Source organism: Archocentrus centrarchus, chromosome 13 (assembly GCF_007364275.1).
Source record: "Archocentrus centrarchus isolate MPI-CPG fArcCen1 chromosome 13, fArcCen1, whole genome shotgun sequence".
NCBI classification, from domain to species: Eukaryota; Metazoa; Chordata; class Actinopteri; order Cichliformes; family Cichlidae; genus Archocentrus; species Archocentrus centrarchus.
In genome coordinates, this window is record NC_044358.1 from 27,087,929 (window position 1) to 27,106,185 (window position 18,257).

Consider the following 18,257-nt stretch of genomic DNA (forward strand, 5'->3'; position numbering starts at 1 on the left):
ACATGAAGCCATAGAGAACCACTTAAATGATACTGCGTGGCCGTATCTCTTTGCTAATCAGAAGCTGCAGTCACTGAATAAGAATTTAAATCTGAGTACTTAATTCATCCTAATTCATCATAATTTTTTCCTTTAATGAAACAATGTCATACAGTAACATAACACTCATGCAGAGAAACCAACAAATTAATTTCTGTGAGGAAGATTTGCAGCTTCCAGCAATTGCAGAGAGAACGGGAACGATGAGAAGGAGCAGATCAGTGGATTCAAGTCTGTACTAATGGGTCTGCTTTCCTGATGATTTGTTTTCATGCAAAGGCATATATGCTCTCACCTACAGCGTGCAGTGTTTTAACACGTCACCTTGTCCGCAGCGCCTTGAATTGATGGTCCCAATGACAGCAAAGTCATAAAACTAGGTCTTACTTACTGCTCAAGGCTAAATGATGAGTCACCATAATGTGGAGCTGTCATAAAGTCTTTCGAGTCTATGTTAAAAGCTTTACCTAGGTGACATTAAAATTTTCATTATATATTATTCAGATATTTTTTTTATTTTGTGTCACATTCTTAATGTTTTTACGCTGCTCTGTGTGTATGTGAGTGAGAGAGAGACAGAGAGAGAGAGAGAGAGAGCTCTCACAGGCATGCTGTGGCAACAGTATGTGAAAGGTAAATGAGTGATTGCTATAGTTGAATGTCAGCCCTCACCTTTATCTGTGTCTGAGTGAGAGTCATGGCCACGTGTCCTCCATGCCAATGAGGACGTTTGCGCTCACTTGCACACAAACAGAAGCATGCACTTCTAAACTTTTCAGGGTATAATGCCTTCTCTCGATTCAAACCCTACTTATCTGAGCCAAGGACAACACTTCTTCTTATCCTGATGCTTATCCTTAAAGAGTAGCTTTAAAACCTGGTTTGATGGGTTTGGTTGTGTGTGTTGTGTCTGGCCTGTAAATACACATTTTTTGTTTTTTTGGTTTTTTTCTTCACTGACACATTAGTAGTGCCAGTTCTATCTTGGTGCCTTTTGAGAACCAGCCTATTTTTGACAGGTCGGAGAACTGAGTGTTCATTCACCGCATTATGTTGCAGTAATTGGGGTTATTCATAGGTTAAAAAAAAAATTGTGAGCTGCACCTGCAAATAATCTGTAAATGTCTTGCAGTTTCCCACTCCTTTAATAATAGCAGTAGTAACAATAATAATTATTATAATAAGCTTTATTTCTGTAGCATTTTTTTCTAAACCAGAGTAACAAGAGAAAAAGAAGAAATGAGGGCAAGAGAAAAACACTTATGAGACATTGTAAAACATTATTCAAAAGCCGGTCTGTACAGGTGATTTTAAATAACAAGACGAACCTTGTTCCACAGCATTGGATCCAAACTAGCAAAAGCACGGCCCCTCTTTTCTTTTAAGCCTGTACTGTTGAACATCAGCTAATTCTCTGATCCGAATGATCTGTGTGTGGAAAAAGATGTTAAAGAGTTCTGAGATATAAAGTGGAGCCACACAGTGTAGTGATTTAAGAGTCATCAATAAAACCTTAAATTGGGTTGTGTAGGAAATGTGTCCCCTGTGCCGAGTACTTTTCAGTAGCCTTGCTGATGTAGAGAGAAACTGCTGCATCGTTTAGATATACAATAAGCTGAAATAATCTATTCATGAGGAGGTGAGGGTAAATAAGGTGATCAGTTATATTATTTAGGAGGATTCATCTAACCATGGTAGTGTTTTTAAACTGCACAGTCTGTGCTTTTTCTAAACTAAACTATAAAATTAGCTGTCATCAGTATAAAAATAGTAGCATAAGGAGCAACAGATTTAAACTGACAAAACAGGACTATATAGCCACTAAAATCAGTGTATCTAACTTAATCATTTGATGTTGTGCCAGTGCAAGCTTTTTGATGCCAGCAAAAGTATATTTTACTGGAAGTGCATAGATCACTTTCTAGACTGGGCGCCAAACTGCATATGGCCCTACAGCAAACCTGTGGCTGCAAGGAGAAGTTTAAATGTAAGCTTTTCAGGGTGTTCACTCTTTGAGATTTGATCACAGGTAACTGGGCAAGACTTTGGAGCAGCCACAGAGTCTGTGCTAGCTTCAAAATAAAATGCATCTTGTGGTTTACATCTGAACGCTTTTACTATGACAAAGCAGGCAATAGGAAATGTTCTTCCATTAGCAGGATGAGGTCAATATGAGGCCATTACAAGAAGAAATACTGGCGTACATGCATGTTTTGTTTCCTCTATATTAGAAATGAAAAACACCCATGTTACAGGATGTAAATGAATGGAATGTTTATTGCTGATTTGAGTCTCTGCTTAAGAGAAACTGCATTAGTATTTATGGCATGTATAACCAATTCTATGGGCTCAAACAGTGTTGTGAGTAAGAGAATATCGGTAAACAAAAAGGCAATACAATAAGTACACACAGACTCAAAGAGGACAGGAGAGGATACTTTACAAAATGTACAAACACACACACACACACACACACATATACACATAATCTAACAGAACTTGTTTTCTCTGTACAGGGACCTATACAAGTCTAACTACAGAGGAGCAAAATTTTCATTCAGCTGCATGTTTTTCATTTGATCGAAACTGGTTCACCAGAGCAAACACTGAGGGAGCAACATGGCTGCTGTAAAGCAGCCAAGTAAAAAGAGAAAGATTCAAATTCGCCTTCAATCCGATGCAGCCAAAACACTAAGGAGAACATTCTCCTGTGTGTCACTCGATTTGTTCACTGCACCGTCTAATGTCATGAACTCATCATGAAATCATACTGGTAACGTGGCAAGACATGTGAGACGCTGTGCAGGAGACAGACAATTAGTGCACTTTTCAAACTCATCAAATATATTCTGCATTATACCACACAGGACGCTGATCTGACAGGATCATAGGCTGGCAGCAGCTGGGAGGGATGTCTTACGAGTGCACGCACGCAGGTCACCAGGTGCAGGAAGACAAACACGCGGGCTGATATACTGTCATTAAAGACAGGCAGACATCGAAAGTTCAAAGCATGATAACGATGAATGGAGTTCTGCAGGTTGTGTTGATGTGCAGTGGAGAAGCTGAGGAGTGAGCTAGGTAACTTAAAATTGCTGCACCGAAACTGTCTAAATGTGACAGGAACTACTTGGCTGTCCCCTTGGAAATAAATGATATTAAATAGAAGCTAGAAGTCTAGAGTGTGGATTTATTATTACTCTTTAATTAAAACTGCAGGTGGAGGCTGTACTAATGCAGGTCCTTGCCTACAAAATGCTATCCTTCTTTTATGATTCTTCCCGCCAGAATCAAGATATATTACATAATATGATGCGATCTACCAAAATGCTAATGCAGCACTAGTGTAACTTTCATGTCAGTGTGCTCTGTTTTTCTTCTCTTAAACTCCTGTTTTAAGTGCGGTGACAAGTGCAAAGTGGTTGATCTCGGGTCCACAGACTGTGTGGTCGCCTATAGCAGGTGCAGCAGACCAAAGTAGAAAAGAGCTTGGTGGAATCAAGTATAAATCAGAGAGCGTGTCATTAATAAACGTTCTCTTAGCCAGTAATGCGCTTGGTGTCACTGCAGTGAAACAGCTGTGCCAGTCACAGGAAAACATAATAGCAGCCCAACAAACCTCAAAGTCTGCATTCAGAAACAGATGGTGTGTGTGTGTGTGTGTGTGTGTGTGTGTGTGTGTGTGTGTGTGTGTGTGTGTGTGTGTGTGTGTGTGAACGCGTGCGTGCGCGCATGTGTGTGTGTGTGTGTGTGTGAGTTTTAACAACTTAAACTGTGATGACATAAACAATCAAAAATGATAAAGCCACTTATATGCCAGCATTACTCCAATACTATTTCAGCTTACTGTATAAGACACATTATGTGACATTGTATCATAACAGCTACCATTTGCAGGACTGAAAAAAAATTACTTTTTTTTTTAATATGTGATTTTTATAGCAGCCTAGCATCATTTTCAGGTGATTTAATCAAGGTCTACATAATGGATGTCTGTGTGTATTGCCACTGAAATTTGGCGCTAGCCAAAATTTAGATGCTGTAGATTTATGTATGTCTTGCTGGCGTGTCATTACTGAAGGATAAGCTTGCTTTGCTCTACAAAGCATCTGTGGATTTTTAGAGTCACTCATATTAATATAAATGAAGACAGATTTATTGACAATGATGCTTCAACTACAATACACATTAATATTTTATGTCAGATTAAAGGGATATACTGGCAGGGGAATGATTCATGAAAATGGCTTATTTGCATTTTGAGCACAGTTTTGTTGCTGGTCCAAGTATTTATCTTGTGTTTGCTCATCAGAACAATGAAGTACCAGCAGAGTGGTATTGCCCCCCCCCCCCAAAAAAAATATGATTTTGTGAAGTCCTAATGCACATTGATCATCAGAATTTCCAACAGCTCACTTTGCTTTGCTGCTTCATTTGATGAATCTTCCACCTGTCTCTTCACACCTGTGCACTATGCACTCTGTGCCAGGTGCCATAATACATACAGATGGATTAAATAAATATCAGTGTCATGAAAATACCAAACTGTGCCACCAAAAAACAAGGCCCTCAGATTTACCAAGGCTGTACTTATCCTCATCATACTGCACCTCCAAGATTCCCAAGACTCCTATATGAAAAATTAGTCCACATCCTCTCTGGGTCTGTTAATATATGGATGCAAAGTGACTCGTAAAATGCTGCCGGGAGTGTTGTGATTAAGTCGGCTATGCTTTAATTAGGGCAAATCCCACTCAACCAACTGGAGTCAAATGGTCTATTACCATGGGATAGAGTACGAGAGAAATTCCTGTAACATTGCTTTCCGTTTGATAGCTTCATGATACAGTAGCTGCAGTTAAACATAGTCAGTGTACTTGATCGGGAAAAAAAAAATCAATACATTTTTTTGTATACAGCCAGGTGAAAAATTAAGCACACTCTTACTGCTTCCATAGGAATTACAAAGGTAAGTAGCAGCCAGATGCTACCTGTCAAATTACCAGGAGAAAGCCTCGTCTCTCTAAAAAGAACATGGCAGCACAGCTAAAGTTTGAAATGTTGCATCTGAACAAACCACAAGATTTCTGGAACAATGTCCTTTGGACAGATGAGACCAAAGTGGAGATGCTTGGCCGTAATGCACAGCGCCACATTTGGAGAAAAGCAAACACAGCATATCAGCACAAACACGTCATACCAACTGTCAGCACAGGGTTGGAGGGGTGATGATTTGGACTTGCTTTGTAACCACAGGATCTGTACCACAGAGCGAGTTCAACATACCCAGAGTATCTTCTCGTTATCTGGATTCACTTACACTAAAATTGGCAATCAGTATAATCGGTCACACAAAGCTGGTTTTCAACTCAATACGCTAATCCAGGGTTTCCCCCTGCACATTCATATGAAAGGGGTGGCGTCAGAGTGGCTGATTTTACAAAAGAAGATAAAACTATAATATTAGCAAAATATGAGAAGGATAAACACACAATACAGACTGAAAGCAACACAGCTGGTACAGAAAAATCAAGCAAAGTGCTGTATGAATGTGTCTGCGCCTTAAACGCTTTAGCCAGTGAGACTGGAAATGAGCTGCTATATTAATAAAATTTAGCCTTATTGAAGCCAGTCGACAAAAATAACAGCTGTCTAAGTTAAGACTCTCGATATCACAACACTATCATTAAGGCAAGGCAGAATCTGAATCATTAAATTAAAGTTTCAAAGACAGTTTTAGCTTTTACTGTTAGTTGCAGCCTTGTTGGTGTTTAAGAAAATTAAGATCAAACATAAAAACAGAATTCAATCATAGATGTAAATTTGATTATAATTATTAATGCTATAAGCATATTAATGCTTAGACAGCAATGAAACTGTTGTAAAATTGTAAATATAGAGGTAATATATAGAGATTTCAGACACTACTGACAAACGTTAGGTCCTCCTGTTGTCCTACTGGTCTCAGGGCACTTCGCAGTCATTGACCATGAGCTCCTCTGTATACCAAAGTATTCTAGAGTCAAATGTGAGGCCATCCGTCCAACAGCTAAAGCTTGGCCAAAACTGGGTCATGCAACAGGACAAAGATCCCAACCCCACCTAAAAATGTCTGAAAACAAAAAGAATCAAGGTGTCGCCCAGTCAAAAGTCCAGACCTCAACCTGATTAAAATGCTATTGAATGTTTGTAGAAACGATGTAAAGCAATGACGTAAAGAAGAATGGGCCACAATTCTTCCACAATGACATGAGAAACTGATGAAGTCACACAGAAAATGAGTTCTTCAAATTATTGGTGCTAAAGGTGGTTCTACAAGCTGCTGAATGATGGGGTGTACTTAAGCTTTTCACAGTACTGCAGAGTCCTGTGAAAACGTTCTTTTTCACATGGCTGTATGAGGACACTGAATATTTAGGCTATGCTGCATTGCAGGATCAAATATTACTTTCTTAATGTTGTTGACTTTCCTTAACTTTTTGGCTATATTTCTTAACTTAAAAAGTAGTTTTAAAGCACCATTTCCTTGGGAGATTCTTTCCTTCAGCACAAGTAATTTTCTCTCTCTTTCTCTCTCTTTTTTGTATGTGTGACTTACCTGCAGGCTTATTAAACCTGGAGCAGCTCCTCAGGCAGTTCCTCATCTCCAAGGAGACTCTGTCTGTGCGCATGCTTGATGACAGCCAGGACCCGACCCCACTCCTAAAGGAAATACGAGATGACAAGACTGCCACCATAATAGTTGATGCCAATGCCACAATGTCACATATCATTTTGGAGCGGGTTAGTATGGTACACATGATAGCCGTGTTTGGTATGCATTAATAACTTTCTCTCTCTTTATTCTGTGTCTGCGGTCTGGGATTAAAACCACTCCACATCTATATAAATCTCAAAAACTGAAAGTGAGGGTAGAACGCCAGTGGCAACAATTGTTCTGGGATAAAAGTAATTCTTTACAGTATGTGGAGAAAGTTGGGAAACTTTTAAGTCTTTAGTGTTTAATTGCAAGATGGAGGATAAGAATTTATGTGCTTAAGTGGGCATAGGTTTTCAAAGACAGGGTAACAGAGCTTATAGTCAAAAATAAATCCCAATTTAAAAGGCAAATGAACTGAAGTGATATTGTCTCCCAATGATTGAGTGTCCAGAAGTGAGATTTCTCCAAAGTTTTGGTTAAGGTTAGTTTAAGAACAAACTCATAAAACGAAGACCTTTTGTCCACATATTAATACAGTGCCTTTTATTTAAACGAGCTGTTCTTTAAATCGGTGAATCAAATTAAGTGTAATGTCCTTTTGTCCTTTTTATCTGTTGGTTCCTGCTGTTTTACATAAATGGAGAAAAACAACTGAGACGACATCAATGAGTGCGGTTTCTGTCAGAAGCATATCAGTGTGACCTTTGTGTTTTCTTTGCTAATGGCACATACCAATAATTAACATTTCAGAATGTTAATAAGAACTTGGATACTTTGACTTCAATATACAGTGCTGTGAAAAAGTACTTGTCCTCTTCCTCTTTTTTTTTTTTTTGCATATTTGTCTCACACAAAGCATCTCAATCTAATTTAAGTCCAAACTTTGACTAGGTCACCCCAAGCCATTCAGAGGTGGACTTGCTGGTGTGTTTTCAGATCACTCTCCTGCTGCATAACACAAGTGTGCTTGAGTTTCAGGGCACAAACTGATGGCCGGACATTCTCCTTCAGGATTTTGTGGTAGAGAGCAGAATTCATGATTTCATTATTTATAGCACGTTGTTCAGGTCCTGAAGCACCAAAGCAGCCCCAGACCATCACACTACCACCACCATGTTTGAATGTTGGTATGATGTTCTTTTAGTGAAATGCTGTGTGAGTTTTATGCCAGATGTAACGGGACTCAAATCTTCCAAAGAGTTTAACTCTTGTCTCACCAGGCCACAGAATACTTTCCCAGAAGTCTTCATCATCAAGATGTTTTTCGGCAAATGTGAGACGAACCTTTTTGTTCTTTTTTGGTCAACAGTGGTTTTCTCCTTGGAGCTCACCCATGGATGCCATTTGCCCAGTCGCTTTCTTATTGTTGAATCATGAACTCTGACCTTAACTAAGAAAAAGTGAGCCCTCAGTTCTTTAGATGTTGTTCTGGGCTCTTTTGTGACCTCCTGGAGGAGTCGCTAATGCACTCTTGGTGTAATTTTGGTAGGCTGGCCACTCCTGGAAAGGTTTACCATTGTTCCAGGTTTTCGCCATTTGTGGATTATGGCTCTCACTGTGACTCACTGGAGTCACAAAGCCTTAGAAATGGCTTTGTGACCCTTTCAAGACTGATAGATCAGCTGCTTCTTTAGATCGTGGCATGATGTGTTGCTTTTTTGAGATCTTTTGGCCTTCTTCACTTTGTCAGACAGACTCTATTTAATGGCTGACTTGATTCAACAGGTCTGACAGTAATCAGGCCTGGGTGTGCCTAGTTAAAATGAACTCAGCTTTCAAAAAAATGTGGTTGATCACAATTAATTCATGATTTAACAAGGGGGACAATTATTCCATATAGAGCCAAGTAGGTTTTGGTGGTTTTTCCCTTTAATACATGAAATCATCATTTAAAAACTGCATTTCGTATTTACCCAGGTTATCTTTGTCTAATATTAAAATTGTTTGATGACCTGAAAAATGTAAGTATAACAAATATGCCAAAAAAAAAAAAGAGAAACAAAAACAAATCAGGAAGGGGGCCGATACTTTTTCAAAGCACTGTAACACTGCTTCTACTGATAATGCTCCTATTGTTTGGGCATTGATGCTGTAAAAAGCTTTAATGGAATCAGTGCATATGATTGTTGAAGCTGAGAAAGCGAGGGCGTGTGGCAGGAGCATATGGTCTCTTAGTAATTAATACACACCTCATTATTTCTTGAAGACAATAGATGGATCGCTAGAGTGGAGGTGACAATGAGTGGAGGTAGAAGAGGGTTGGGAGAGGGATGGTGAAGAAGATGTTTCTCTTGTTTTCCACGTTTCTCCATCATTCTATTGTAGTCTGCCGTTATAAATATATCTCACAATAGTTTTCAATCTCAGTCAAGTTTTCAGGTTGCCTGTTGGTGGTCATCCAGTCACCATAGCAACCCTCAGCCACAGAGCAGCAGGAGTCCACACTGGACCATATCTCTCTCTCTCTCTCTCTCTCTCTCTCTCTGTGTTCTCCTTCTTCCTCCATCTGTCTCTTCAGTTGGTATATGGAGTTGGTCTTTCTTCTCACCACTCTCTGTGCTGTTTCTCTGTGCCCAAATGCAAAGAAGATGATTTCACTTCATTTCTTCACACCACCCTCGCCATGTGGTCTTATATATCCATCTCCCTGGCTCTCACTTGCCTGTCTTCTTTCTGTGTCACGCTGCCTGTCTCTGCCTGTCAAAAGACAGTCCTGTGGCAGGGTGGTAGAAAGTTGGCAATCAAAACTCATGTGAAGTGCGTAGTTGCCAAACATATCAAAGCACTGCACTGGCATAATTTGCCAGTCTCAGATAATGATAAGAGCACTAAGCTTGTCTAAAGGGACAGAAACTCCCTTTGTCATGCAAGACATTGCCCCTTATTAGTTTGTTTTGTATCTTCAAACTCTCTTCAGACAAAGGTTTCACTCTCTGAGGGTTTAGCATTCAGAGGGGTTTAGGTCAGCATTCTGAATGTAATCTCATTCAGTCAGGCCTCCAATGTCATGCGCAGCTGTACATTACCAGAGCGAGTCCAGTATATTATGCAGTGCAAACTGCGTGTATTCTGACCAAAAGCTGTGGCTGAACAACCAGAAGATCAAAAAGGGGAAAAAAAAAAAAGGCAAGAAGGCTCATTTCAAATGTAGTGAAAGAAACCAAAGGGATTTTTCATCATCTGTTTGCTATGGCAGTATTGTGGATTCTGAATGTGTGGGTAGCAAACAAAGCGATTTAGGTCATAATGTCATTTTCTGTTTGGTGCTATTAAAGGCAGAGGTCACCCACAGAAAAGAGGCAGTGGTTGAAATCTTCTTTTTTTTAATATTCTGTGCAAAGAGAGAGAATCTCAGCTGCCTTGTACCATTAGTTACCTGTACCTGCTGTGTAACCCCAGGGCAGACCTTAACAAACAACTCCCCTGAAGCATGTAATTCAGTGTGCATAGAAAAGATACAGTATTAAGATATTCAAAAGAACAAGCGTTACAAAAACATCTTGAGCAGTCATTTCAAGTTCCATAATAAAAGTCTTTTTTTGCTGCAATAATTAGCACCTTCTGACGTTTAAGTGTTTTAATGTTTACCATAGTTTGAATATTCAACACCTTAATGGCATATGCTCATACTAATAGCGCACAAACACAGGTTACATTTTGTTCCACTGAAAGCGTAATATCTGTTATTAAAGTCTTTGATGCACAATCTTAGAATAATTTCAGTGTGAAAGCTATTTATTATATGTTAATTTCAGTCCACTGCAGTCAATGTGGAAAATAAAACTGTAAGGTGTGTCTCCAGTAAGGTACTGGCTTTATCACCATGTGCTGCCAGAACATTTTCAGAACTTGCCTGGCATTGATCTCCCACTGGATTTGGGGAGCACCAGCAACCTTTTTACAACAGCCATGGAATAGATATTTAGGTACAGAGTTCTAATTAATGTTATAAGTAACACCTGTGTTTACCTGCTGTTGGTTCATATGCACTTTATTAGGTACACCTTGCTAGTACTGGGTTTGGATTGAGATCTGTTGACCGTGGAGGTCATTTGAGTACATAGAACTCATTGTCATGTTCAAGAAGCCAGTTTGAGATGATTTGAGCTTTGTGACATGGCAACAATACTCAGGTAGACTGCAACACTTAAAGGATGGTCATTTAGTCCACCATTACACCACCAGCAGCAGCGTGAACCATTGATACAAGGCAGGATGGATCCATGCTTTCATGTTGTTTACACCAAATTCTCACCCTACCATCTGAATGCTGCAGCAGAAATTGAGACTCATCAGATTAGGGATCATTTTTCCAATCTTGTGTTATCCAGTTGAGCCTGTATGAACTGTAGCTTCCTCCCTCTGAGCCAACATGAGAGCCACCCAGTGTGGTCTTCTGCTGCTGTACCCCATGTGCTTCGAGGTTTGACATGTTGTACATTCAGAGATGCTCTTCTGCATACCTTAATTGTATATATTCGACTGAGTTACTGTTACTATCTTATCAGCTCAATATAGTCTGGCCATTCTCATCTTCAAGGTGGATATTTTTTCTTTTTCAGATCATTTTCTTTATACCCCAGAGATGTTTGTGTGGGAAAATCCCAGAAGATTAACAGTTTCTCAAATGCTCAGGCCAGCCTGCCTGGCACCAACAACCCTGCCACATTCAGAGTCACTTAAATCACCTTTCTTCCCTATTCCGATGCTCAGTTTGAACTTCAGCAGGTCATCTTAATCATGTCTACATGCCACAATGCACTGAGTTGCAGCAATGTGATTGGCTGATTATATATTTGTGATAACGAGCAGTTGAACAGGTGTACCTAATAAAGAGCATATCAAAATGGATGTTATGAAGAAAGCCTTTTCTTTCAAAATAAATATATTTGGCGCTTTGATTTTTGTGGTGGAGACCGCTGTCTAACACACTGGTTCAAAATAGTTGTTTAACTGAGTTGTGCTCTGATGACTGTGGAGGCCCTAGCATATTATTCAAATCATTTTCATACTGATCAAACCTCTAAAATGAGCCCTGGTGCCCTCTGGATGGGGGCATTGTCATCCTCCCATCAGGATAGGAGTGTTTCATCATAAGATAAAAGATCACTCATAACATGTGTTGATTGATTTGAAGTGACCTTTTCCTCTAAGAGAACTCAAATCACGGCAACACGATGCCCCCCCGCCAAGCTCAACATTGTGGGACTTTTTTTTGTTTAATTTGTCAACCACTTGATATTTAGGGATTTATGGGTTTTTAAAATAATGTGTGTTGCAGCGTGATTAAACTGAAACCTATTCCTCCATGATTTTCTTTTTTGATGGCTTTAATGAAATGGAACCATGAGAAGTTCACCCTGTCCTTCACAACTGCTCCTCACTCTGACTTGATTTAATCAAATTGTAAGACAGGGTGTCGGGGAGCATACTAATGTTCCTCAGAAATTAACTGCTCTATTGAGAACCTTTGTCAGATAAGAATATGCTTGGTGTTATCAAGATGTGGATTTGATCTCTCCACTCGCAGTGGAGTTTGAGTTACACTGTATCACTGACCTCTCTACCCCCACCCTCCTTTGATCACTCTTCCTGCTTTTTGTTTTGTTCCCCCCCCCCCCCCCCCCCCCCCCCATCCCTTTGTTTTTCTTTCACCTCAAACTTAAAATCATTTTTGTTCAATAGCCAATCCTCAAGAAAAGCCTCTTCTTGTGCTGTATATTCCTAGATTTTTCTGACATTTTTTTTAATCTTCCCCCTGTGCCTGTGTCTTTTTCTCTGTAGGCATCTGAGCTGGGTATGCTGTCAGTCTACTACACTTACATCTTCACTTCTCTGGTAAGAAGATGGAAAATGGCGTGGGCACATGTTGATTTCAAGTGCTGTATTAAAATAGTACTTTAATTGATGCTCCTGTCTTGAATGAGTGATTGAATTGGATAGAGCTCTGACAGAGAAATTGCATAGCTTCAGTAAATGAGGACGTTAAAGGCAGGTTTTTTTTTCCTCATTTAATGTGACTGCAAATTAGAGGCTGAGTACAGTAACTGTTCTGGCCTCACTCACTGGGTGAATTGCACTTCTGGACCAAAGAAATAAATATTACTAATTAATATTAGTCACAATAGTGCAACTGTTGGTGTTGTTTGTGCTGCCATTTGTCTTGCTGTGAAGTGTAGAAAGCTGGACATGACTCAATGAATGAATGATGAAGTCATCATCATCTTCAGTCAACATTTCAAGCAATGAATGATCTGGAAATAACTAAATACACTGTCTTTTTTTTTTTTTTCTTTTTTCTACTTGTGTTTGGGTTTTCTTGCTACTATTCATCCATCCTTCCATACATCCATGTGGGAGGGGTGCAGCCAATCCCAACTGTCAATGGGCAAAAGGTGGGATGCACCTTGGACAGGTCATCAGTGTGTCACAGGGCTCATCTTGCTGCTTTTAAAGTTGAATATAGAATAATTTTTGTCTTTGACATGTTTTTCATATTGATTTGATCTGCGTTACATACTGTGGAGTGCACAGTTGCTTAGGGTGGTTATGTTAATGTAACGTAGCATTGTGTTACGTCTTTCTAGTTTTGTTTACAGTGACACTGTCTTTGAAAGAGGTGACAGCAGCAAATAGAGAAAGAGCTGAGGAGGCAGCTAAAGGAAAGGCTTCATTGCAAAGTTGCTTTCGAAGCACTGACGGTCCAGCAGCTGAATCACTGTGACTGAAATATCTAACAGGCATTTCTTAAATATTTTATGTCCAGTAGGCATGCATAAAAATTATCTCTATTAAAATTATCTGTATGTTTTGTTACATGTGCTGAAAATTAAATCAAAGCGGCTTGGGGAAAATTTGATGCTACAGTAAACTTAGAAGATAGTTGCTCCCTAATAGAAATTAATGAGGTTCAAAACACTTTGCTCTAATAGTGCTGTAGAGATTATTCATATCAAGCTGATTTATGAGTCATTAGGAGTGGGCTGCTGCCATCGTCATGTTTTCCTCCACAGTCCTTGACATAGTCACTTCTCTTATCGTAGCTCTCCTTTCTCTTCTCCCTTTCTTTAAGCTACTTGTTTTTGTCTTGCCTCCACACCTCAATGAGACCCCTCATCACGGTCTGCTGGAGGGCAGAACGAAGCACACAGATTCATGGCAGATACAAGATGATGACCACAGCCCCCCCTCTTACTACCATTACCACCGTTTTCTTAAAAACCAGCTATTTCTCAGTGACGGCATTGTTAATAGCTTCAGCTAGCATCATTAAAATGGTCAGCATAGTGCCCCTGGCAAGCTGGGATTGTAAAGCTGAAGCTGTAAGTGGGGAAATAGAAGGACTTTTGTGTCCTTAGTTGTTGTCCTAAGTGACTCATCCTATTTATTGTGTTTTTAATAGCTGTGCTGCTTGTGCATCACGTTCATCACACACATACAAATAAATACGAGTCGCCACAAAAGAGGACAAGAACAGCTTTCATTATGCTCTATCGCACTTCACTTCATTGTTCCTCTGTTTTCCAATCACACTGTGATAGAACATTTCTGCAAATAGCAATAATACACTCAGTGTTTGGCTTTTTTCATCCTTTTATTGAAGCATACTGCCATTTCACGAATCTGACCCGTGTGGACAAAGGAATGAAAGGTTTATTTACACATCACTGTCAAAATAGTTTTCATTTAAGCCCAACAGTATTAATTATTTAAGTTTATAGTCTCGTATCACAGTAGCAGACTCTCTCTTAGTTGGCTAATCTCTACCACATTTGGACCGAAATGCACTGTTTGCTAATCCCCATGTTTTCTTATGACATACATGCAGTTTATCCAACAGGCAGATTTACTGCCTTGATTTATTTAAAATTTTGAAGCGCTGGGCCCTTGAAGTCAAGCAGATGCAGACACGACTAGATGTAACTAGTTTGTTATTAAAGAATAATGTATAATATTGAGCTAAAAGTCAAACACTAAAACCTGAAGATGAAAACAAAAATGATAAGAAAAACAGCTCGACAGCCTACTTAGCTTACACACATGGAACTGCAAGATGAGATTTGATAGGTGCATAATTGTTTATACACTTACAGCCACGGCACTTTAATTAGGCACTTGTTGTTCGTATCAGGTTTGACGCCCTTTTGCCTTCAGAGCTGCTTTAATTCTTTGAGGCATAGATTCAGCAAGGTGCTGGAAACCCTCAGTGTGTACCTAACAAAGTGGCTAGTGAGAATATTTTCAGATATTCAATTTTAATATAGATATTCAAAATAGACTAATAGACTAATTTAATAGACTTACAAAAGTGTACCCTGAGAATATAACTCTCACTTTTTTCTCTAATAATGGAGGAAAGGTGCATGATGTCAATGTTATCTATCTCAATTCCTGACCTGTTTCATTTTGGGTTCGCTGTACAAGTCTGCACCATCTGCCGAACACATTCTTGATCCTTTCATGGCAATAATAATATTGCCACACCTTGGGGTTTCTGTGAGTTGTAAGTAAAATACATATAAGGCCACATTAACAAAGAAAAAACAATGTGATTGGTTTCACTTGGAAGGACATTGTGAAAAAAGTCACATAGCAGCAACATCACTACTTCCTTCACCACTTCAGAGTAAAAGGCGATGCATGGAAGTGCATCCAGGCAGGTAGGTGCACAGCTAAGCAAATGCACATTATGATTCACATCCCATGATTTTTACCCCCAAAAGATTGTCATGTGATCCTTTGGCTAGATTGTCCATCCATAATTGTGTCAGTTCATGTATGTGAACTCAAGAATGATAAAAATGATGAGTTGGTGACATTTTATCTTCAAAGGTCAGCTTCACTGAGGTCTCATAATATTGGCAGAGGTGTAAAACCATGAGTAAGTTAAACACAGCGCTCTTATTGTTGTGGCCTTAGATTCTGGTGGTTGGAAGTAAGTTATATTATTGTCTGTCCATCGTATCGATATAGATTCTCATCTAAAAAAGAGTAGCATTTATGTTACACACACAAGGAATTTTGCTGTTATTGTACTAAACATGAACATTATGGACAGCATGCAAAGCTCATAGATGGGAGTCTTTTGTATCCATCTGCTGGCTCTGCATAAGATTTTTTTTACAATGCAAAGCATTTCATTGCTTGATGATTACTCCTTACTCTGCATTTATAATTTAAACTAGTCAGAGACTCTCACAGTAGCTTATTAATTGTAGTACTCTTATAGAGCTCCTTATGCTTGTTATTGATTTAAAAAAAAAAAAAAACTTTTCACCACCAATTTAAATGTATCTGTGCAGGCAGGTAGTTTCACCTTCTGATGGCACTTGAAATTATGCAGAAATGAAAGCAAAGTTTGAGGTTCAGATTGGAGTCGCTGACCTAAAATTTAAAACTGTGTGCCTCGAATGGGAACATTTAATATGTGTTTTGATCAAAAGAACATCTAATCTGTCTGAATTGCTGTCAAGAGTTTTCAGTTTGGTTCTGGTCATAATTGCACGGTGGAACAAGTGAAAGTTAATCAGAGGGTTTTCAGTTTCATGTTAAGGGGAAAGTAGATACTGTGGGTAATGCTGATTTGCAGTTAGCTTCTACAAAGTTATTAGTGTTTTAAAGAGGGCTTTTTGTTCTGATCAATAAATTTGCATTGTTAAATGTTTTTTGCCAAAAGAAGCAAATTCTGGTTAATTGAGGGAACCTGCCGTGTTAGGTCACTACCCACTCGTCTAGACAACAGAGGCAGAAGCTAGATGGTAACAAGCAAATGAGCTTGGAGGGTCACAATATGCATATTGTAATAACATGACACATTAACTGGCTAATGGACTCTGAGCTGGGCATCGAGTTGGACATTTTTTAAAAAGTTTGGCCTCCCCTTTTCCTCCTCTCACCACTCGATCCAGGTGGGAATATCCGCTTGCACAATAAACTATATGAATCAAGCACATTATTGTTACTGTGTTAAAAAATGTGGTTATCTACCCTGAAGGATTTTTCTTAAGAATTTTTGTTTTATTGTGTACCTTATGCATTATACACACTAACATGCTGGGACAATTATCTCAATTATCTTGCATACAATTAAGGAGTCTGAAGTTCCAGTCTGCTGTAGGATGTGTATTCCAATCCATGTCTTTGTAGCAACCGGGAATCGGACCAACAGGGTCTCTGACCATTACCACCAGCCAGCCTCCATAATGCACCTACTGGGTGAGGTGTTACAGGCATATACTTTTGGGAGTAGGCCCAGGGGCAGATCCAAGACATATTGGAGAGAATACATCTCACAGCTGGCTTGGGAATGCCTCATTGTCCCCCAGAAAGCTGGAGGAGGTGACTGGGAAAAGGGAGGTCTGCAGGTCTGTGCTTAAACTGCTACCCCTGCAACCCAGACTTGGATGAGTGGCAGAAGATGGATGGATGGATGGATGGATGGATGGATGGATGGATGGATGGATGGATGGATGGATGGAATATAGCACCTTCACAAAAGTTAGAAACTCTTCAGAGAAGGGCAAATGTCCCACAGCCCTGTCTGTTTCACAAACTGATACGTGCTGCAGGAGGCAGATTCTGTTCATAAAGAGGCAGGGCTCATTTAGATTACCACAATTAAACACTGTGTAACTGGTATTAACAAACATCCATCATTACCTCCACCAAGGAGGTCATGTGATGGGTTTTGGTTTGTCTGTTAGCAGGATTACTCAGATGATTATGGAAGGATCTGCACAAAATAGTGGCTCTTGGCCAACCTTAGAAGTGACATGAAGAACGAATTCTTTTCCATAGTGAGACTGGCAAATTTGACGTTTTGTGCTATATCTTTGTGGATTCAGGGATTTGTTTAATGCATGCTGTGAAGGAATTTTTTGAGCTTTGTTGGAGGTACTGTATGCAGTCTTGGCCTGCTCTTGTTATTACAATTGATGATAATTGTATGGCTTTCTAAAGAAGACCATGCAAGATTAATTATGCATGTTTTAACAATCTTTAATGTAATTACTAGAAATAAATGCCATTGAAGTTATAAATTATTGCTTTGAAATCCAACTATTGCCCTACAAATTGCTTAGTCCGATAAACAGGAATCATTCTTAAATTTTCCATTCATTTGGTGTCTGCTCTCTCTCCTTCGCTCCTTTCTTTCCGTTCTGTCCCTTTTGTCTCTTTATTTTTTTCCAACCATTCCCTGCTTCTGTCTTCCTCTTCTGCTGACAGTTCATTTGTATCTGGTCTTGACATCCCTGACTAACGACCTGCCACACTGCTCCCCTGCCTAATCTGTTTTCCCTGAATCATCATCTCAAGACGCTCATCAACGTCTTCACACAGCTACCCATCACGAGGGGGGGGTTTTGTCATGCCTACTTAAGGATTTGACTGTCTTCACTCTTTGTTTTGACTTTGTTTGGTTTATTCTGTGTTGAGCTGATGTTATTAATCTAGGGTGAGAAATTAGGGAAGGAAGAAGCGGTACAGATGCTCCTTTCCCCCCCCATCATCATCAAGT

General features: G+C 39.5%; 1 protein-coding gene across 1 annotated transcript in view; it reads left to right on the forward strand.

Moving 5' to 3' along the window:
• Positions 1-18,257, forward strand: part of grik4 (glutamate receptor, ionotropic, kainate 4) — a 252,268-nt gene that overhangs the window by 152,440 nt on the left and 81,571 nt on the right. Inside the window, exons 6-7 of the mRNA XM_030744322.1 lie at positions 6,644-6,822; positions 12,524-12,577. Coding sequence (XP_030600182.1) covers positions 6,644-6,822; positions 12,524-12,577 — 233 coding nt within the window. The remainder of the gene's footprint in view (positions 1-6,643; positions 6,823-12,523; positions 12,578-18,257) is intronic.